The sequence below is a fragment of the Haliotis asinina genome, chromosome 3 (assembly GCF_037392515.1).
Source record: "Haliotis asinina isolate JCU_RB_2024 chromosome 3, JCU_Hal_asi_v2, whole genome shotgun sequence".
Lineage (NCBI taxonomy): Eukaryota > Metazoa > Mollusca > Gastropoda > Lepetellida > Haliotidae > Haliotis > Haliotis asinina.
In genome coordinates, this window is record NC_090282.1 from 40102162 (window position 1) to 40123180 (window position 21019).

Sequence of the window (21019 nt, forward strand, 5' to 3'; positions counted from 1 at the left end):
CAAATCACAGCCTGAGAGAAAGCCTTTGCTGGAGCAACCAGCATGGAGAATGATTAGTCTTTCTCCTGTCCCTTAAGACAGCTTTCTACGTGACCCCTTATCACTCCGATCGGGTACCCACTGACTGCTGGCAGTGTGCAGGCACTGAACCAGGTCTCGTCCAAGTACACTGGCTCGAGCCCTTCCTCACGCTTCTTCTTTATTACGCTGAGAAATTACTTCTCAAGCGAACGATATCGGGGCGTTTACAGAGTACTGACCTATTCTCCCCCGAAATTTTCTTACAACGACACCCGAAAGAGTGCAAGAGTCGCCAGAGAGTGGATACTTTCATCCTCTGAGGTTGTGTTCTTGATTCAAATGCTTTTTTAATATTTTCACCGACGTGTATTTGTTTTCAGAGTTGTTGATAGACTGCCGACAAGATTCTTTTGAAGGTTGTCCAAATGTTTTAATTTGTATGATTTTGACACGACCCCTTCCTGCTTCGCATCACAATGTTTCTGTTTCAGAACACTTGTCAATACCCTTGCTGATACTCCTAAAGCTTTTGATGCCCGCTTACGGAATTTATTGATGGCATAGAATGGTTAGCCCCTTTCGGCTTCAGCACGGAAAAAAATCGTACACTTTAATCATCAACTGTTTTAAGTCAGCATTCAACTTTTTCATCAAGCATGTGTATCCCGTGCACGAAGAGATAGTGACTGTTCCGTTTCTGCGGTTTCACCCCGCCGCAACAGATAAGAACTCTTGAAATGTCAATGGTGATAGTTTTTTATACAACTTTTTGGGTGGAGTCCGGAAACTGTTCAAATATAAGAAACCTATTGAGTACTAGTAAATGATAACAGTGTGTACTAATTATATTTATGTGTCAATTTTGTACAATGATTAAATATGCGATTCATCGGTCGGTTTCTTACTCAAACGTACTGGACTATAGTTTTGAAAGGTGAAGTGAAGTGTAGTTTTGCAAACATCGTTGGCACTTTGGTGCGGTAAACTAAAAATATCTGAATAATGGCATCGCTGTCACGACAAATCTGTGAGTGAGTTTAGTTTTACGCCGCCTTTAGTAATATTACAGCAATGTCACCACTGGAGACACTAGAAATGGGTTTCACATATCGTGGCCATCTGGGGAATCGAACCCGGGTCTTTGGCGTGACGAGCGAACGCTTTAACCAGTAGGCTGTAATGTAGCACGGGTTTGCATGACAATGAATATAATCATTTTTAGAAAATTAGGAGAGACCTGAGCGTGTAAATACGAAGTGACTTCACATATATTTAAAAACATCAATAAAGTTTACTTTCTAAAAATATATATGTTGATATGTCAGTATTTTTTACATGTCCTTGCAATCCTTGTTAATTTTCTGACATTCACACGTATGTTCACATGGCCATTAGGCGTTTGTTTGTCCTTATTGTGAGTGAGTTTAGTTATACGCCGCTTTCACGTAACAATATCACGGCGGGGGACACAACAAAACGGGCCTCACACATTGTAAATATGTACATCTAGTCGTATTACTCAGTGTCCAGGGCCTATAGTCCCGAAGATCTCATAGCGCTAAGACAGTCGCAAGCTAATGTCAATATATGGGACTTACGACTGTCTTAGCGCTATGAGATCGTCGAAAATCTGGGCTCTGATTCACAGAGCGTTCGTAACGATACGACCTGTCGTATATCTACAGTCTATAACAGACTTGGGAATGTCGCACCGCTACGAGCACGTTGTGGTCGGGACCCGGGTCAATAAACAACACACACAATTAATACTCGCATCGTGGAAAACAAAGTAACAAAGTACAGAGGATTAATGTCTGTAGACACGATGGAATACTGGTTCTTCTGTGAAGTCTGCTGTGACCGCTATGTCTTATATGATCTGATCAAACTTACTCCATGCTTTCAAACAGTCAGTGGATCGATGGTGAGATACAGATATTTCGTTAAAGTAAACATCGGTGCTGGGACCTGTTGCTCGCCGTGACGCCCAATTAACTCAGCAACTCTTGCGTTCACTTCCACCAGATTTGCCAGAAGATCTTGACTGTCCGCATTACTCTCCAGCACTTCACACAGCGTCTTGATATACCAGCTACCCGTAGATCTGCCCCTGTAGCTAGCATACCCATGAGGTGTGCAATAGCCGATGAGAAAGTCGGCCATGTCTGCGACGGTCTGAACGCCTTCTCCAGCCTCGGCCATCTCAGTGGGCAGTTTGAAACCCTGCATACGAGTCTTACCTCTGTCGGCTTGAACAATGAATATCTTGGGTTTGCCTGCCAGTGATGGACATTTGCTGGATGTAAACTCAGCCGTAATCTCAGATAAAGGAATGTTAGCTCCATCGGACCCGTATAGGATGTCGTTGTTCCCGTGCGTCATCAAGCAGCAAATAAACGCATCGTAATCTGAGAAATCGGTGTGTTTGGAAAATTCGCGAATTCGAGCTCTTATGTGATCTGAAGTTAAATCTATTTCTGTCACCACTAGAAATCCCAGTCTGGTGAATGTAGCACTCAGTTTTTCCACATCAATCTCTGACCCAGATCTTGTCCGAAACCTTGGTGTAGAGAAGTTCTTGTTGTTAATGATAAGGCATATTCCACGGCAACTGCCTTGCTTCACTGGGTAATCTGAAATATGTACACCCTGAATAAGAATCGATCGAAGCTGGTCTGAATGAAGATTAGGACATCTAATAAATGCACAGACAGGATATCAGTAAGAATTATCCTTTGCCATAATCCGTATATCAATGTACCTTGTATCTTAAAAGATGGACATTTTCACGCATATTTGAAATTAGTGAAATTGAGAATTCGTTATACATTTTTATTACATGTATTTTTCTCATTATAGTTTCAGGTTGTCTGTGGAAGTGGGTGGATTAATAAATGTACACGCGGGTTACGACTAATTGTATAGGAGCAGGGTGTCAAGCTCATATTTGTTGTTCCTCCAGTGTCAGAGTCAAAGTCAAACGTCTTGACTTCAGTGTGTCAATGGATATTAACATGATAAAACCCGCACTTACTCAGAGTAACAAGAACGGATCAAAATAAAACGGCGTGCTTACCTTTTCCTTTTATTTCACAGATATCTACATATGCATCAACATCCCGCATGTCAACTTCGGACCCTTTGGTTGATGGATTTTCTGATGGAGGATAACTGGGATCATCCCTAACACTGGGATAATCCACAATATCGTGGTCATCCACAATCTCCCGCTTCCCGAGCTCCTGTTGACAACAACATTCCAACGACGTTGTTCTGTTTTGTTTGAACTGGTCGTAATAGTTTGGATATTTCTTTTCCAGAGCTTCAATGACGTCTCTGGGATGAACGCGATGGTGATCTAGTTCTGCCCACTTGCATCTGTTTGAGAGCCCCCTTCGGCACAGGTCGGCGTGCAGTGAAAGATGGATTGCTCCCCTCCTTAGAAGAGGCTTTGCAAGTCGATGCACCTACACATTTGAAAATAGGCATTAGCGAGGAATGAATGAACAAAGTGACCCAGTTTTCACAGATCAAACAAGTTATCATTCTGAGAATACAACCTCTGTTGCATTACTACCATGCCCCTGGAATCTGGAGCAATCAATTATCAGTCTTTGGTAAGTCTTTGGGTAAGCGCCTTTGCATACGAGGTGTTATCCAGTGGAGAACCTTTTAGAACGAGACGATTCTGTTGCAACTAATCCTCAAGCTGGCTAAGCTAAAATGATGATTTTCACATTTGCAGTTGGTTTCGTTTCTCCAGAAAAACTCAGGTTTATTAAACAGATCTGGTCTCAACAAGTAACTGAAAGCTTCTCCAAATGTGGTATCGTATGCAGTTTCAAAAGCACAAGGGATAAAACGTGCTTAATATACAAAGACGAATGTCTCTTAATATGTTCTACCAACATTTCCATCAAACGAATACTTCAGAAGTTTTGGGTGAAAATATTCGGCTGTCTCATTTACACTGATATGCGAGGAAGATGAAATCAACTGAAAGTCATTAAGTGTAGGCTCCCGTGAAGATCACAACTGATCTCTAGTAACTCATGCTTGTTGTGAGTGGCAACTAACTGGATCGAGTGGACAGACATACAGATGACACCTGTCATCGTATCCCATTTGCGCAGATCGAAGCTCATTCTGTTGATCACTGGATTGTGTGGTCCTCACAGATCATTTACAGGCCGCCACCATATAGCTGGAATATTGCTAAGAGCGTGAAACAAAACTCATTCAATCATTACTTATTGGATCGTCAGACTCTCGGTGATAATATCTTTGTGGATGAAGCGACCTTGTACCAGAGCATGCTGGGACAGTGATCCTCAAGACGAATTCCTAAAACTTTAATCTTAGATGTTTTGTACTGACTTTGGGTCCAGTTTGGTTGCATGCACCCCGAAACATTATGAACAAGTATCCGAGAAAGTCGCATTTTGGCGTAAACGAATTGTTTTGAAGATTACTGACCGTAATTAACGACTGAATCTTGACATTGTGATAAAGATGTAATGGAGGGGGGTTATTCTCTGTAACCAATAAATCTCTATACATACCTGTACATTATTTCTTACTCTGCATGATAGGCACTGCCGTTCTTCATAGCTCTCTTCCATTTCGGACAATTTTTCTACCAATTTAGTAAACACAAGTGGATGATCTTCCTTAAGTGCCGGAAGGAAAGTCTCATTGAATTCTTCTGGAGATAATTTATGACATATAATATCCACAAATTCTTTATTCTGTTCACGACTAGATGTCTTTTCTCGAATGCTCCTGTCGTCGGATTCTGATACTATGTGTTCTCCATACAGAATATCAAGGAGACGAGATCCTAAAATATTCAAGTTGTCCACAAGGTCATAATAACATTCCTTCAGCACTTGCCCATGGATATCGCCTCTGCCTGCAACTAAGAATTGGTTTCATCTTCAAACATAAGTAAAACACAAATGTTAGAGCTAAGAAAACATCTTAATATTTAAACAACCAATATCTGATAAGTTATCGGATTGTGGTTAATGTCACACCTACGTGGGGTGGCTGAATCAAGAGTTAAAATGAGTTAAAATGAGTTAAAATTTTACCCAACACCCAGCAATATTCCAGCTATTTGGTGGCGGTCTGTAAATAATCGAGTCTGGACCAGACAAGCCAGTGATCAACAGCACAAGCATCGGTCTGCTCAACTGGGAACCGATGACACGTGACAGCCAAGTCAGCGAGCCTGATCACCTGACCCGTTAGTCGCCTCTTACGACAAGCAGAGTCGCCTTCTATGGCAAGCATGGCTTGCTGAAAGAGTTACTGTAGCCAGGATGTGGCAGTAAGCCGTTTGAAAGCAAGCACTCAATGTTGTAGCGTAAAGAATGGACGCAGAAAATGTAGATTGCACACTCGGTAATACTCAACTAATTCAACTCAGTATGTAACGCAAGAACTGACTGGTCAGTGCTATTATTTTCTGATCATATGGTAAGCTTATACGGTCGTAAATGAAGTATAACGACCTTTGTAACTTTGACCTGGTTCAAATAAATTATAACCGCAGTTATACGTCCCCAAGTCGTCAAACACGGTACAGTTATCCCCTAATTGTGCATCGAGGATAAACATTGGTGGCAACGTCACATAAAACGTTAAGACAACTTAACATACGTTAGCATCAAATACTTTGAACCTTGTGAATGTAAAAACGACTTATCGCAACGGCTGGCCACAACGTTGTCACAATACATTACTCCACAGAGTAATGTTGTAGCAGCGAAAGCATAAGGTCGCAAAAACGAGGAAATGTCAGCTGTGTAGTCCTTAACGAATTTCCATGCTTAATGGCTGCAGTCGTATTAATGAATAACCAGAGAGCCTATTTCACTCAGTAGACATGTTTCTATTTCGTCATCTGTCATCTGAATTTACGTGGAAACATGTAATACCCCCCACCAAGGACTCTGTTCCATAAGCTGGGAAACTGTTGGCTTTCACGTTTTGTGAATCCCAAGGAACGCCTGAAGCAGGACAGGGGTTACTGAAAGAAAACAGGGTACAGTCTAACGCACAGACATTAGCTAACTGGTTGGACACTCTCTCGCTTTTAGGACAAGCCCTGTCATCCCGGAACTAGAGTTTGTGTGGGGCAGCAGAAGAATCTCTCACCAGGACAGTATGTCGCGTAAAGTAGGACACTCTCATGTGACGATATATTCAGTCGAACCCGTCAGGAACAGCATGGCCACATGTACCGTATAAAATCTTAGCCCCGACACGCTTTTACCTCATAGAGTGCCGTTGTTCAAAGCCAACCGAACCTGTGTTAAAGAATGGGAATTACTGTCACCTTAGCGTTAAGATCGCTTTGCTTGACACAGATATGACACATTCTCACCTCACACAATACAGCAGGTGGGATTGGACACTCTTCCAAAGGATGGACAGTTCCTCAACCCATGACAGACAGTCCGGCTACATCACCTTTTCAAACGTAGGATACGCCAGACTAAAACTACGATAGTAACTACGATCGCAAATTGAGTGTCACACTCTGTTCAGTGCAAAAGTCTCTTAGTGCTAAGGTGATCGTTACTCTCATTCTGTAACAAACGTTGACGCTGATAATTGTTTTGTACAACCCCAGCCTCCGACGCGTTCCATTAGAAGATACTGATGGTAGTTGGTACACTTACCGAACCCTGTTTGTGTTTGACCTTCATTAAAGTTGGCGTCCACGTCGTTCTCAGCCCTTGATATCCAGCTTGAGATCCGTTCAAACTTCCTGTTTTCAGAAAGGGATACACACTTGTCTGCATACTTGAAGAACCTTTTCTCTAGATTATCCAGAGACTTGTTCAAGGCTTTTTCTAATTTTTGTTGAATAGTCTTTTCCAACTGCCTGGCTCTCTTTTCCACGTCGACCTGAGGGCGGACGGTGGCCTTCACCTTCTCATGGATGTGCGAAACAAGCCTCGAGGTCAGGTCCCCAATGTAATTATCACGTGTCATTGTTACAAAACTGCAAACGTGAAATTACAATGAAAAATAAATAGAATGAACATGACAGTATGCTATACCTCACATGCTCCCACGCTGTTCGATCAAAGTTACAACGTTCAGGGTTTTACTAAAGGTTTCTAAAACGTTTACGTTGGACAGATGAAGAGCATTTCAAACTTTGACCTCTCTGTGGCAGCAGGAAAAGGTAATTCCGCATTTTGTCTGGTACCATGCGCTCACGAACGTTTTCAGATGATCGGTTGACTAGCTTTTACATGCATTCATGATAGGTGCTATCGGTGGTGCAGTATGCGATCACCCTTGTTTGAGCACCTGCTATCACCCGTATCTCCTAGCGACTCATCAGCACATCACACGTTGTTGCCATAATACTGCAATATATGTGCGGCCTGAAACAAACAGATCCATCTTTATACCACTATCTGGGCACAGTGTGTGAATCCCATTTGTATTGTTCCTCGTTGTGATGTTGCTGGAACAATGCTCAAAGCGGGGTAAAACTAAACTCTTGACTTAAAACTGAGTCGTCTTTCAGCAAATATTTCTTACGGATATTGAAAGGGTGCTATGTCAATATGAGGTACGCACGTTGAAGCTGTCACGTCCGTTTGTAAACTGTCATCAACTGGGAAGCCACAGCCCAGAACTGTGACATCATCACATATCGTATGTCCTCGATCAAGCGTCAGCACGAATATTCCTTTCAGATACTCCCTATTCAGTCCTGCAGAGCATGCATTTCGGTAAAGCTGCATTAATCCCCGGATCTTTTCATTATTACCTTTTTGAATGCAATCTGTCGGTAGCAAAAGCCCGAATAATGCATACGCCAAGACAATGTATTGAGAAAATACGGTAATGTGGGAGCATCTGACAAATTAATCGAAAAACGAAAAAGGGGATTGGTAAGAACTCATATAAATTGCAGTGATTTCGATCCTCTTGCAATCATAAACATATTATAAACATACTATGGCCGGATGTTGCCTTGTCCACCTTGAACCGGAAAGAAATTTCCGAACCGGTGGTAATGCAATGTATGAAGTGTTATCTACACGCCTTGCTGCAGTGTCGAGGCCATCATGAGAGCACCCTCTGCACGAAATCTCGATACATGTATACTCTCAACTATGTGCAGTTACGATTTGTAAATATAAGGTGTTATAAAACACTCAGGTCGCTGACCTCTGAAGTATAGTCCAGGTGAGCAGTTACTGTGATCAGTAAACTGTACTCCTGGGGAGCAGTTACTGTGATCAGTAAAGTGTACTCCTGGGGAGCAGTTACTGTGAGCAGTAAAGTGTACTCCAGGTGAGTAGTTGCTGTAGTCTGTAAAGTGTACTCCTGGTGAGTAGTTACTGTGGTCAGTAAAGTATACTCCTGGTGAGCAGTTACTGTGATCAGTAAAGTGAACTCCAGGTGAGCAGTTAATGTGGTCTGTAAAGTGTACTCCTGTGAGCAGTTACTGTGGTCTGTAAAGTGTACTCCTGGGGAGCAGTTACTGTGATCAGTAAAGTGTACTCCTGGGGAGCAGTTACTGTGAGCAGTAAAGTGTACTCCAGGTGAGTAGTTACTGTAGTCTGTAAAGTGTACTCCTGGTGAGTAGTTACTGTGGTCAGTAAAGTATACTCCTGGTGAGCAGTTACTGTGGTCAGTAAAGTGTACTCCTGGTGAGCAGTTATTCTGATCAGTAAAGTGTACTTCTGGTGAGCAGTTACTGTGGTCTGCAAAGTGTACTCCAAGTGAGCAGTTACTGTGGTCTGTAAAGTGTACTCCTGTGAGCAGTTACTGTGATCAGTAAAGTGTACTCCTCATGAGCAGTTACTGTGATCAGTAAAGTGTACTCCTGTGAGCAGTTACTGTGATCAGTAAAGTGAACTCCAGGTGAGCAGTTACTGTGGTCTGTAAAGTGTACTCAAGGTGAGCTGTTACCGTGGTCTGTAAAGTGTACTCCTGTGAGCAGTTACTGTGGTCAGTAAAGTATACTCTTGGTGAGCAGTTACTGTGGTCAGTAAAGTGTACTCCTGGTGAGCAGTTCTTCTGATCAGTAAAGTGTACTTCTGGTGAGCAGTTACTGTGGTCTGTAAAGTGCACTCCAAGTGAGCAGTTACTGTGGTCTGTAAAGTGTACTCCTGTGAGCAGTTACTGTGATCAGTAAAGTGTACTCCTCATGAGCAGTTATTGTGATCAGTAAAGTGTACTCCTGTGAGCAGTTACTGTGATCAGTAAAGTGTACTCCAGGTGAGCAGTTACTGTGGTCTGTAAAGTGTACTCCTGTGAGCAGTTACTGTGGTCTGTAAAGTGTACTCCAGGTGAGCAGTTACTGTGATCAGTAAAGTGTACTCCAGGTGAGCTGTTACCGTGGTCTGTAAAGTGTACTCCTGTGAGCAGTTACTGTGGTCAGTAAAGTATACTCTTGGTGAGCAGTTACTGTGGTCAGTAAAGTGTACTCCTGGTGAGCAGTTATTCTGATCAGTAAAGTGTACTTCTGGTGAGCAGTTACTGTGGTCTGTAAAGTGTACTCCAAGTGAGCAGTTACTGTGGTCTGTAAAGTGTACTCCTGTGAGCAGTTACTGTGGTCTGCAAAGTGTACTCCAGGTGAGCAGTTACTGTGATCAGTAAAGTGTACTCCTGATGAGCAGTTATTGTGATCAGTAAAGTGCACTCCCGTGAGCAGTTTCTGTGATCAGTAAAGTGTACTCCAGGTGAATAGTTACTGTGGTCAGTAAGGTGTACAACAGGTGAGCATTTCCTGTGGTCAGTAAAGTGCACTCCAGGGGAGCAGTTACTGTGGTCAGCAAAGTGTACTCCAGGTGAGCAGTTACTGTGGTCTGTAAAGTGTACTCCTGTGAGCAGTTACTGTGATCAGTAAAGTGTACTCCAGGTGAGCAGTTACTGTGGTCTGTAAAGTGTACTCCTGTGAGCAGTTACTGTGGTCTGTAAAGTGTACTCCAGGTGAGCAGTTACTGTGATCAGTAAAGTGTACTCCAGGTGAGCTGTTACCGTGGTCTGTAAAGTGTTCTCCTGTGAGCAGTTACTGTGGTCAGTAAAGTATACTCTTGGTGAGCAGTTACTGTGGTCAGTAAAGTGTACTCCTGGTGAGCAGTTATTCTGATCAGTAAAGTGTACTTCTGGTGAGCAGTTACTGTGGTCTGTAAAGTGTACTCCAAGTGAGCAGTTACTGTGGTCTGTAAAGTGTACTCCTGTGAGCAGTTACTGTGATCAGTAAAGTGTACTCCTCATGAGCAGTTATTGTGATCAGTAAAGTGTACTCCTGTGAGCAGTTACTGTGATCAGTAAAGTGTACTCCAGGTGAGCAGTTACTGTGGTCTGTAAAGTGTACTCCTGTGAGCAGTTACTGTGGTCTGTAAAGTGTACTCCAGGTGAGCAGTTACTGTGATCAGTAAAGTGTACTCCAGGTGAGCTGTTACCGTGGTCTGTAAAGTGTACTCCTGTGAGCAGTTACTGTGATCTGTAAAGTGTACTCCAGGTGAGCAGTTACTGTGATCAGTAAAGTGTACTCCTGATGAGCAGTTATTGTGATCAGTAAAGTGCACTCCTGTGAGCAGCTGCTGTGATCAGTAAAGTGTACTCCAGGTGAACAGTTACTGTGGTCAGTAAGGTGTACAACAGGTGAGCATTTCCTGTGGTCAGTAAAGTGTACTCCAGGGGAGCAGTTACTGTGGTCAGTAAAGTGTACTCCAGGTGAGCAGTTACTGTGGTCTGTAAAGTGTACTCCTGTGAGCAGTTCCTGTGATCTGTAAAGTGTACCCGAGGGGAGCAGTTACTGTGGTCAGTAGAGTGTACAACAGGTGAGCAGTTACTGTGGTCAGCAAAGTGTACTCCAGGTGAGCAGTTACTGTGGTCTGTAAAGTGTACTCCTGTGAGCAGGTACTGCGATCAGTAAAGTGTACTCCTGTGAGCAGTTACTGTGATCTGTAAAGTGTACTCCTGGTGAGCGATTAGTCTGATCAGTAAAGTGTACTCCAGGTGAGCAGTTACTGTGGTCTGCAAAGTGTACTCCACGTGAGCAGTCAGTAAAGTGTACTCCTGGGGAGCAGTTACTGTGGTCTGTAACGTGTACTCCAGGTGAACAGTCACTGTGGTCTGTAAAGTGTACTCCAGGTGAGCAGTTACTGTGGTCAGTAAAGTGTCCTCCAGGTGAGCAGTTACTGTGGTCAGTAAAGTGTACTCCAGGTGAACAGTCACTGTGGTCTCTAAAGTGTACTCCAGGTGAGCAGTTACTGTGGTCAGTAAAGTGTCCTCCAGGTGAGCAGTTACTGTGGTCAGTAAAGTGTCCTCCAGGTGAGCAGTTACTGTGATCAGCAAAGTGTTCTCCTGGTGAGCAGTTACTGTTGTCAGTAAAGTGTACTCCAGGTGAGCAGTTACTGTGATCAGTAAAGTGTACTCTTGGTGAGCAGTTACTGTGATCAGTAAAGTGTTCTCCTGGTGAGCAGTTACTGTGGTCAGTAAAGTGTTCTCTTGGTGAGCAGTTACTGTGGTCAGTAAAGTGTACTCCTGGTGAGCAGTTACTGTGATCAGTGACGTGTACTCCAAGTGAGCAGTTACTGTGATCAGTAAAGTGTACTCCTGTGAGCAGTTACTGTGGTCTGTAAAGTGTACTCCTGTGAGCAGTTTCTGTGATCAGTAAAGTGTACTCCAGGTGAGCAGTTACTGTGGTCAGTAAAGTGTACTCCTGGGGAGCAGTTACTGTGGTGTGTACAGTGCACTCCTGTGAGCAGTTACTGTGATGAGTAAAGTGTACTCCAGGTGAGCAGTTACTGTGGTCTGTAAAGTGTACTCCACGTGAGCAGTTACTGTGATCAGTAAAGTGTACTCCTGGTGAGCAGTTACTGTGATCTGTAAAGTGTACTCCAGGTGAGCAGTTACTGTGATCAGTAAAGTCTACTTCTCATGAGCAGTTATTGTGATCAGTAAAGTGTACTCCAGGTGAGCAGTTACTGTGATCAGTGAAGTGTACTCCAGGTGAGCAGTTACTGTGGTCTGTAAAGTGTACTCCAGGTGAGCAGTTACTGTGGTGTGTACAGTGCACTCCTGTGAGCAGTTACTGTGATGAGTAAAGTGTACTCCAGGTGAGCAGTTACTGTGGTCTGTAAAGTGTACTCCACGTGAGCAGTTACTGTGGTCTGTAAAGTGTACTCCTGGTGAGCAGTTACTGTGATCTGTAAAGTGTACTCCAGGTGAGCAGTTACTGTGATAAGTAAAGTCTACTCCTCATGAGCAGTTATTGTGATCAGTAAAGTGTACTCCAGGTGAGCAGTTACTGTGATCAGTAAAGTGTACTCCAGGTGAGCAGTTACTGTGATCAGTAAAGTGTACTCCTGGTGAGCAGTTACTGTTGTCAGTAAAGTGTACACTGTACACTGTGGTCTGTAAAGTGTACAGTGTACTCCTGTACACCACAAAGTGTAAAGTGTACTCATGTGAGCAGTGACTGTGGTCAGTAAAGTGTACTCCTGTGAGCAGTTACTGTGGTCACTAAAATGTACTCCTGTGAGCAGTTACTGTGATCAGTAAAGTGTACTCCTGTGAGCAGTTACTGTGGTCAGTAAAGTGTTTTCCTGTGAGCAGTTACTGTGGTCAGTAAAGTGTACTCCTGTGAGCAGTTACTGTGGTCAGTAAAGTGTACGCCTGTGAGCAGTTACTGTGGTCAGTAAAGTGTACTCCTGTGAGCAGTTACTGTGATCAGCAAAGTGTACTCCTGTGAGCAGTTACTGTGGTCAGTGAGCAGTTACTGTGATCAGTAAAGTGTACTCCTGTGAGCAGTTACTGTGATCAGTAAAGTGTACTCCTGGTGAGCAGTTACTGTGATCAGTAAAGTGTACTCCTGGGGAGCAGTTACTGTGAGCAGTAAAGTGTACTCCAGGTGAGTAGTTACTGTGGTCAGTAAAGTATACTCCTGGTGAGCAGTTACTGTGATCAGTAAAGTGAACTCCAGGTGAGCAGTTAATGTGGTCTGTAAAGTGTACTCCTGTGAGCAGTTACTGTGGTCTGTAAAGTGTACTCCTGGGGAGCAGTTACTGTGATCAGTAAAGTGTACTCCTGGGGAGCAGTTACTGTGAGCAGTAAAGTGTACTCCAGGTGAGTAGTTACTGTAGTCTGTAAAGTGTACTCCTGGTGAGTAGTTACTGTGGTCAGTAAAGTATACTCCTGGTGAGCAGTTACTGTGGTCAGTAAAGTGTACTCCTGGTGAGCAGTTATTCTGATCAGTAAAGTGTACTTCTGGTGAGCAGTTACTGTGGTCTGCAAAGTGTACTCCAAGTGAGCAGTTACTGTGGTCTGTAAAGTGTACTCCTGTGAGCAGTTACTGTGATCAGTAAAGTGTACTCCTCATGAGCAGTTACTGTGATCAGTAAAGTGTACTCCTGTGAGCAGTTACTGTGATCAGTAAAGTGAACTCCAGGTGAGCAGTTACTGTGGTCTGTAAAGTGTACTCCAGGTGAGCTGTTACCGTGGTCTGTAAAGTGTACTCCTGTGAGCAGTTACTGTGGTCAGTAAAGTATACTCTTGGTGAGCAGTTACTGTGGTCAGTAAAGTGTACTCCTGGTGAGCAGTTCTTCTGATCAGTAAAGTGTACTTCTGGTGAGCAGTTACTGTGGTCTGTAAAGTGCACTCCAAGTGAGCAGTTACTGTGGTCTGTAAAGTGTACTCCTGTGAGCAGTTACTGTGATCAGTAAAGTGTACTCCTCATGAGCAGTTATTGTGATCAGTAAAGTGTACTCCTGTGAGCAGTTACTGTGATCAGTAAAGTGTACTCCAGGTGAGCAGTTACTGTGGTCTGTAAAGTGTACTCCTGTGAGCAGTTACTGTGGTCTGTAAAGTGTACTCCAGGTGAGCAGTTACTGTGATCAGTAAAGTGTACTCCAGGTGAGCTGTTACCGTGGTCTGTAAAGTGTACTCCTGTGAGCAGTTACTGTGATCTGCAAAGTGTACTCCAGGTGAGCAGTTACTGTGATCAGTAAAGTGTACTCCAGGTGAGCAGTTACTGTGATCAGTAAAGTGTACTCCTGGTGAGCAGTTACTGTTGTCAGTAAAGTGTACACTGTACACTGTGGTCTGTAAAGTGTACAGTGTACTCCTGTACACCACAAAGTGTAAAGTGTACTCATGTGAGCAGTTACTGTGGTCAGTAAAGTGTACTCCTGTGAGCAGTTACTGTGGTCAGTAAAGTGTACTCCTGGTGAGCAGTTATTCTGATCAGTAAAGTGTACTTCTGGTGAGCAGTTACTGTGGTCTGCAAAGTGTACTCCAAGTGAGCAGTTACTGTGGTCTGTAAAGTGTACTCCTGTGAGCAGTTACTGTGATCAGTAAAGTGTACTCCTCATGAGCAGTTACTGTGATCAGTAAAGTGTACTCCTGTGAGCAGTTACTGTGATCAGTAAAGTGAACTCCAGGTGAGCAGTTACTGTGGTCTGTAAAGTGTACTCCAGGTGAGCTGTTACCGTGGTCTGTAAAGTGTACTCCTGTGAGCAGTTACTGTGGTCAGTAAAGTATACTCTTGGTGAGCAGTTACTGTGGTCAGTAAAGTGTACTCCTGGTGAGCAGTTCTTCTGATCAGTAAAGTGTACTTCTGGTGAGCAGTTACTGTGGTCTGTAAAGTGCACTCCAAGTGAGCAGTTACTGTGGTCTGTAAAGTGTACTCCTGTGAGCAGTTACTGTGATCAGTAAAGTGTACTCCTCATGAGCAGTTATTGTGATCAGTAAAGTGTACTCCTGTGAGCAGTTACTGTGATCAGTAAAGTGTACTCCAGGTGAGCAGTTACTGTGGTCTGTAAAGTGTACTCCTGTGAGCAGTTACTGTGGTCTGTAAAGTGTACTCCAGGTGAGCAGTTACTGTGATCAGTAAAGTGTACTCCAGGTGAGCTGTTACCGTGGTCTGTAAAGTGTACTCCTGTGAGCAGTTACTGTGATCTGCAAAGTGTACTCCAGGTGAGCAGTTACTGTGATCAGTAAAGTGTACTCCTGATGAGCAGTTATTGTGATCAGTAAAGTGCACTCCCGTGAGCAGTTTCTGTGATCAGTAAAGTGTACTCCAGGTGAATAGTTACTGTGGTCAGTAAGGTGTACAACAGGTGAGCATTTCCTGTGGTCAGTAAAGTGCACTCCAGGGGAGCAGTTACTGTGGTCAGCAAAGTGTACTCCAGGTGAGCAGTTACTGTGGTCTGTAAAGTGTACTCCTGTGAGCAGTTACTGTGATCAGTAAAGTGTACTCCAGGTGAGCAGTTACTGTGGTCTGTAAAGTGTACTCCTGTGAGCAGTTACTGTGGTCTGTAAAGTGTACTCCAGGTGAGCAGTTACTGTGATCAGTAAAGTGTACTCCAGGTGAGCTGTTACCGTGGTCTGTAAAGTGTACTCCTGTGAGCAGTTACTGTGGTCAGTAAAGTATACTCTTGGTGAGCAGTTACTGTGGTCAGTAAAGTGTACTCCTGGTGAGCAGTTATTCTGATCAGTAAAGTGTACTTCTGGTGAGCAGTTACTGTGGTCTGTAAAGTGTACTCCAAGTGAGCAGTTACTGTGGTCTGTAAAGTGTACTCCTGTGAGCAGTTACTGTGATCAGTAAAGTGTACTCCTCATGAGCAGTTATTGTGATCAGTAAAGTGTACTCCTGTGAGCAGTTACTGTGATCAGTAAAGTGTACTCCAGGTGAGCAGTTACTGTGGTCTGTAAAGTGTACTCCTGTGAGCAGTTACTGTGGTCTGTAAAGTGTACTCCAGGTGAGCAGTTACTGTGATCAGTAAAGTGTACTCCAGGTGAGCTGTTACCGTGGTCTGTAAAGTGTACTCCTGTGAGCAGTTACTGTGATCTGTAAAGTGTACTCCAGGTGAGCAGTTACTGTGATCAGTAAAGTGTACTCCTGATGAGCAGTTATTGTGATCAGTAAAGTGCACTCCTGTGAGCAGCTGCTGTGATCAGTAAAGTGTACTCCAGGTGAACAGTTACTGTGGTCAGTAAGGTGTACAACAGGTGAGCATTTCCTGTGGTCAGTAAAGTGTACTCCAGGGGAGCAGTTACTGTGGTCAGTAAAGTGTACTCCAGGTGAGCAGTTACTGTGGTCTGTAAAGTGTACTCCTGTGAGCAGTTCCTGTGATCTGTAAAGTGTACCCGAGGGGAGCAGCTACTGTGGTCAGTAGAGTGTACAACAGGTGAGCAGTTACTGTGGTCAGTAAAGTGGACTCCAGGTGAGCAGTTACTGTGGTCTGTAAAGTGTACTCCTGTGAGCAGGTACTGTGATCAGTAAAGTGTACTCCTGTGAGCAGTTACTGTGATCTGTAAAGTGTACTCCTGGTGAGCAATTACTCTGATCAGTAAAGTGTACTCCAGGTGAGCAGTTACTGTGGTCTGCAAAGTGTACTCCACGTGAGCAGTCAGTAAAGTGTACTCCTGGGGAGCAGTTACTGTGGTCTGTAACGTGTACTCCAGGTGAACAGTCACTGTGGTCTGTAAAGTGTACTCCAGGTGAGCAGTTACTGTGGTCAGTAAAGTGTCCTCCAGGTGAGCAGTTACTGTGGTCAGTAAAGTGTACTCCAGGTGAACAGTCACTGTGGTCTCTAAAGTGTACTCCAGGTGAGCAGTTACTGTGGTCAGTAAAGTGTCCTCCAGGTGAGCAGTTACTGTGGTCAGTAAAGTGTCCTCCAGGTGAGCAGTTACTGTGATCAGCAAAGTGTTCTCCTGGTGAGCAGTTACTGTTGTCAGTAAAGTGTACTCCAGGTGAGCAGTTACTGTGATCAGTAAAGTGTACTCTTGGTGAGCAGTTACTGTGATCAGTAAAGTGTTCTCCTGGTGAGCAGTTACTGTGGTCAGTAAAGTGTTCTCTTGGTGAGCAGTTACTGTGGTCAGTAAAGTGTACTCCTGGTGAGCAGTTACTGTGATCAGTGACGTGTACTCCAAGTGAGCAGTTACTGTGATCAGTAAAGTGTACTCCTGTGAGCAGTTACTGTGGTCTGTAAAGTGTACTCCTGTGAGCAGTTTCTGTGATCAGTAAAGTGTACTCCAGGTGAGCAGTTACTGTGGTCAGTAAAGTGTACTCCAGGTGAGCAGTTACTGTGATCAGTAAAGTGTACTCCTATGAGCAGTTACTGTGGTCAGTAAAGTGTACTCCTGTGAGCAGTTACTGTGATCAGTAAAGTGTACTCAAGGTGAGCAGTTACTGTGGTCTGTAAAGTGTACTCCAGGTGAGCAGTTAGTGTGATCAGTAAAGTGTACTCCTGAGAGCAGTTACTGTGGTCAGTAAAGTGTACTCCAGGTGAGCAGTTACTGTGGTGTGTACAGTGCACTCCTGTGAGCAGTTACTGTGATGAGTAAAGTGTACTCCAGGTGAGCAGTTACTGTGGTCTGTAAAGTGTACTCCACGTGAGCAGTTACTGTGATCAGTAAAGTGTACTCCTGGTGAGCAGTTACTGTGATCTGTAAAGTGTACTCCAGGTGAGCAGTTACTGTGATCAGTAAAGTCTACTTCTCATGAGCAGTTATTGTGATCAGTAAAGTGTACTCCAGGTGAGCAGTTACTGTGATCAGTGAAGTGTACTCCAGGTGAGCAGTTACTGTGGTCTGTAAAGTGTACTCCAGGTGAGCAGTTACTGTGGTGTGTACAGTGCACTCCTGTGAGCAGTTACTGTGATGAGTAAAGTGTACTCCAGGTGAGCAGTTACTGTGGTCTGTAAAGTGTACTCCACGTGAGCAGTTACTGTGGTCTGTAAAGTGTACTCCTGGTGAGCAGTTACTGTGATCTGTAAAGTGTACTCCAGGTGAGCAGTTACTGTGATAAGTAAAGTCTACTCCTCATGAGCAGTTATTGTGATCAGTAAAGTGTACTCCAGGTGAGCAGTTACTGTGATCAGTAAAGTGTACTCCAGGTGAGCAGTTACTGTGATCAGTAAAGTGTACTCCTGGTGAGCAGTTACTGTTGTCAGTAAAGTGTACACTGTACACTGTGGTCTGTAAAGTGTACAGTGTACTCCTGTACACCACAAAGTGTAAAGTGTACTCATGTGAGCAGTTACTGTGGTCAGTAAAGTGTACTCCTGTGAGCAGTTACTGTGGTCACTAAAATGTACTCCTGTGAGCAGTTACTGTGATCAGTAAAGTGTACTCCTGTGAGCAGTTACTGTGGTCAGTAAAGTGTTTTCCTGTGAGCAGTTACTGTGGTCAGTAAAGTGTACTCCTGTGAGCAGTTACTGTGGTCAGTAAAGTGTACGCCTGTGAGCAGTTACTGTGGTCAGTAAAGTGTACTCCTGTGAGCAGTTACTGTGATCAGTAAAGTGTACTCCTGTGAGCAGTTACTGTGGTCAGTGAGCAGTTACTGTGATCAGTAAAGTGTACTCCTGTGAGCAGTTACTGTGATCAGTAAAGTGTACTCCTGGTGAGCAGTTACTGTGATCAGTAAAGTGTACTCCTGTAAGCAGTTACTGTGGTCAGTAAAGTGTTCTCTTGGTGAGCAGTTACTGTGGTCAGTAAAGTGTACTCCTGGTGAGCAGTTACTGTGATCAGTGACGTGTACTCCAAGTGAGCAGTTACTGTGATCAGTAAAGTGTACTCCTGTGAGCAGTTACTGTGGTCTGTAAAGTGTACTCCTGTGAGCAGTTTCTGTGATCAGTAAAGTGTACTCCAGGTGAGCAGTTACTCTGGTCAGTAAAGTGTACTCCAGGTGAGCAGTTACTGTGATCAGTAAAGTGTACTCCTATGAGCAGTTACTGTGGTCAGTAAAGTGTACTCCTGTGAGCAGTTACTGTGATCAGTAAAGTGTACTCCAGGTGAGCAGTTACTGTGGTCTGTAAAGTGTACTCCAGGTGAGCAGTTAGTGTGATCAGTAAAGTGTACTCCTGAGAGCAGTTACTGTGGTCAGTAAAGTGTACTCCAGGTGAGCAGTTACTGTGGTGTGTACAGTGCACTCCTGTGAGCAGTTACTGTGATGAGTAAAGTGTACTCCAGGTGAGCAGTTACTGTGGTCTGTAAAGTGTACTCCACGTGAGCAGTTACTGTGGTCTGTAAAGTGTACTCCTGGTGAGCAGTTACTGTGATCTGTAAAGTGTACTCCAGGTGAGCAGTTACTGTGATAAGTAAAGTCTACTCCTCATGAGCAGTTATTGTGATCAGTAAAGTGTACTCCAGGTGAGCAGTTACTGTGATCAGTAAAGTGTACTCCAGGTGAGCAGTTACTGTGATCAGTAAAGTGTACTCCTGGTGAGGAGTTACTGTTGTCAGTAAAGTGTACACTGTACACTGTGGTCTGTAAAGTGTACAGTGTACTCCTGTACACCACAAAGTGTAAAGTGTACTCATGTGAGCAGTTACTGTGGTCAGTAAAGTGTACTCCTGTGAGCAGTTACTGTGAGCAGTTACTGTGGTCACTAAAATGTACTCCTGTGAGCAGTTACTGTGATCAGTAAAGTGTACTCCTGTGAGCAGTTACTGTGGTCAGTAAAGTGTTTTCCTGTGAGCAGTTACTGTGGTCAGTAAAGTGTACTCCTGTGAGCAGTTACTGTGGTCAGTAAAGTGTACGCCTGTGAGCAGTTACTGTGGTCAGTAAAGTGTACTCCTGTGAGCAGTTACTGTGATCAGTAAAGTGTACTCCTGTGAGCAGTTACTGTGGTCAGTGAGCAGTTACTGTGATCAGTAAAGTGTACTCCTGTGAGCAGTTAGTGTGATCAGTAAAGTGTACTCCTGTGAGCAGTTACTGTGGTCAGTAAAGTGTACTCCTGTGAGCAGTTACTGTGAGCAGTAAAGTGTACTCCTGGGAGCAGTTACTGTGAGCAGTAAAGTGTACTCCTGTGAGCAGTTTCTGCGGTCCTGTGAGCAGTTACTGTGATCAGTAAAGTGTACTCCTGTGAGCAGTTACTGTGATCAGTAAAGTGTACTCCAGGTGAGCAGTTACTGTGGTCAGTAAAGTGTACTCCAGGTGAGCAGTTACTGTGATCAGTGAAGTGTACTCCTGTGAGCAGTTACTGTGATCAGTAAAGTGTACTCCTGTGAGCAGTTACTGTGAGCAGTAAAGTGTACTCCTGTGAGCAGTTACTGTGAGCAGTAAAGTGTACTCCTGTGAGCAGTTACTGTGGTCCTGTGAGCAGTTACTGTGATCAGTAAAGTGTACTCCTGTAAGCAGTTACTGTGGTCTGTAAAGTGTACTCCTGTGAGTAGTTACTGTGGTCTGTAAAGTGTACTCCTGTGAGCAGTTACTATGGTCAGTAAAGTGTACTCCAGGTGAGCAGTTACTGTGGTCTGTAAAGTGTTCTCCAGGTGAGCAGTTACTGTGATCAGTAAAGTGTAGTTCATATGATCATCTAACAGTCGGAGACATCTCAGCAAACATACTACGCCAGCCCCAGAGAGTAATCTACTATCCAAAAAGGCTATACAGCGTTAAGCAAGATATGTATAGATGACACAAAGTTTGTTGGTGACAACATCAGTTAGCATGCAGCGTTGATTATACATGCGTTCTAGAGTAACTCGAAAAGTCAGAAAGATCTTGTATGCCCTCTCAGGGCGACGTATTCCCGTGACTCAGCAATCCCACTGTACACGACTGGCTACAGCGAGCGATATCGTCTCGCCTCACTGTCACAAACACTCAGTGGAGTGCGGAATGAACGCCCATCTAGTCTACATAGCGGTAGAAAAAGGACAGGCTCGCTCGAAACAACACATCTGAAATGGAACAAAATTAGCACAATACCTACCGTCGCTTGTGACAAAGTGGACTGACATTCTCTTTCCCAGCTGCTGGATTACCTAGTGCACGGCATCATTCCTTGAAACATCCAGCAGCAAACTTAATGCCGCGCAACAGCCTCTAAAATTAGATCGCATATATATATTCCGAATACGAAACTACGCGTTTGACTTTTATTTCATCACGTTTGAACATGCGCATTTTGCCCCGTTCGCCGCATGTCAACCTGACATAGAGGTATATTTAGACCAGCGGGAATTTCACAGTGACTACGCTGCGGATTTTCTATTT

At 44.0% G+C, this 21019-nt stretch overlaps 2 protein-coding genes across 2 annotated transcripts; both read right to left on the reverse strand.

Annotated features, from left to right (window-relative positions):
• Nucleotides 1–1311: 1311 nt before the first annotated feature.
• On the reverse strand, nt 1312–20896 carry LOC137276833 (uncharacterized). The gene is made up of 5 exons (XM_067808478.1): nt 20736–20896; nt 6711–7036; nt 4584–4939; nt 3098–3488; nt 1312–2654 (listed from the first exon to the last, which is right to left on the reverse strand). The coding sequence occupies exons 2-5, from the start codon at nt 7024–7026 to the stop codon at nt 1924–1926; spliced, it is 1794 nt and encodes a 597-aa protein (XP_067664579.1). The 5' UTR covers nt 7027–7036; nt 20736–20896; the 3' UTR covers nt 1312–1923.
• On the reverse strand, nt 10939–20763 carry LOC137278884 (uncharacterized). Its single transcript, XM_067811384.1, has 4 exons — nt 20736–20763; nt 16305–16958; nt 14858–14970; nt 10939–11628 (listed from the first exon to the last, which is right to left on the reverse strand). Exons 1-4 carry the CDS (start codon nt 20761–20763, stop codon nt 10939–10941), a joined length of 1485 nt encoding a protein of 494 aa, XP_067667485.1.
• Nucleotides 20897–21019: the final 123 nt, after the last annotated feature.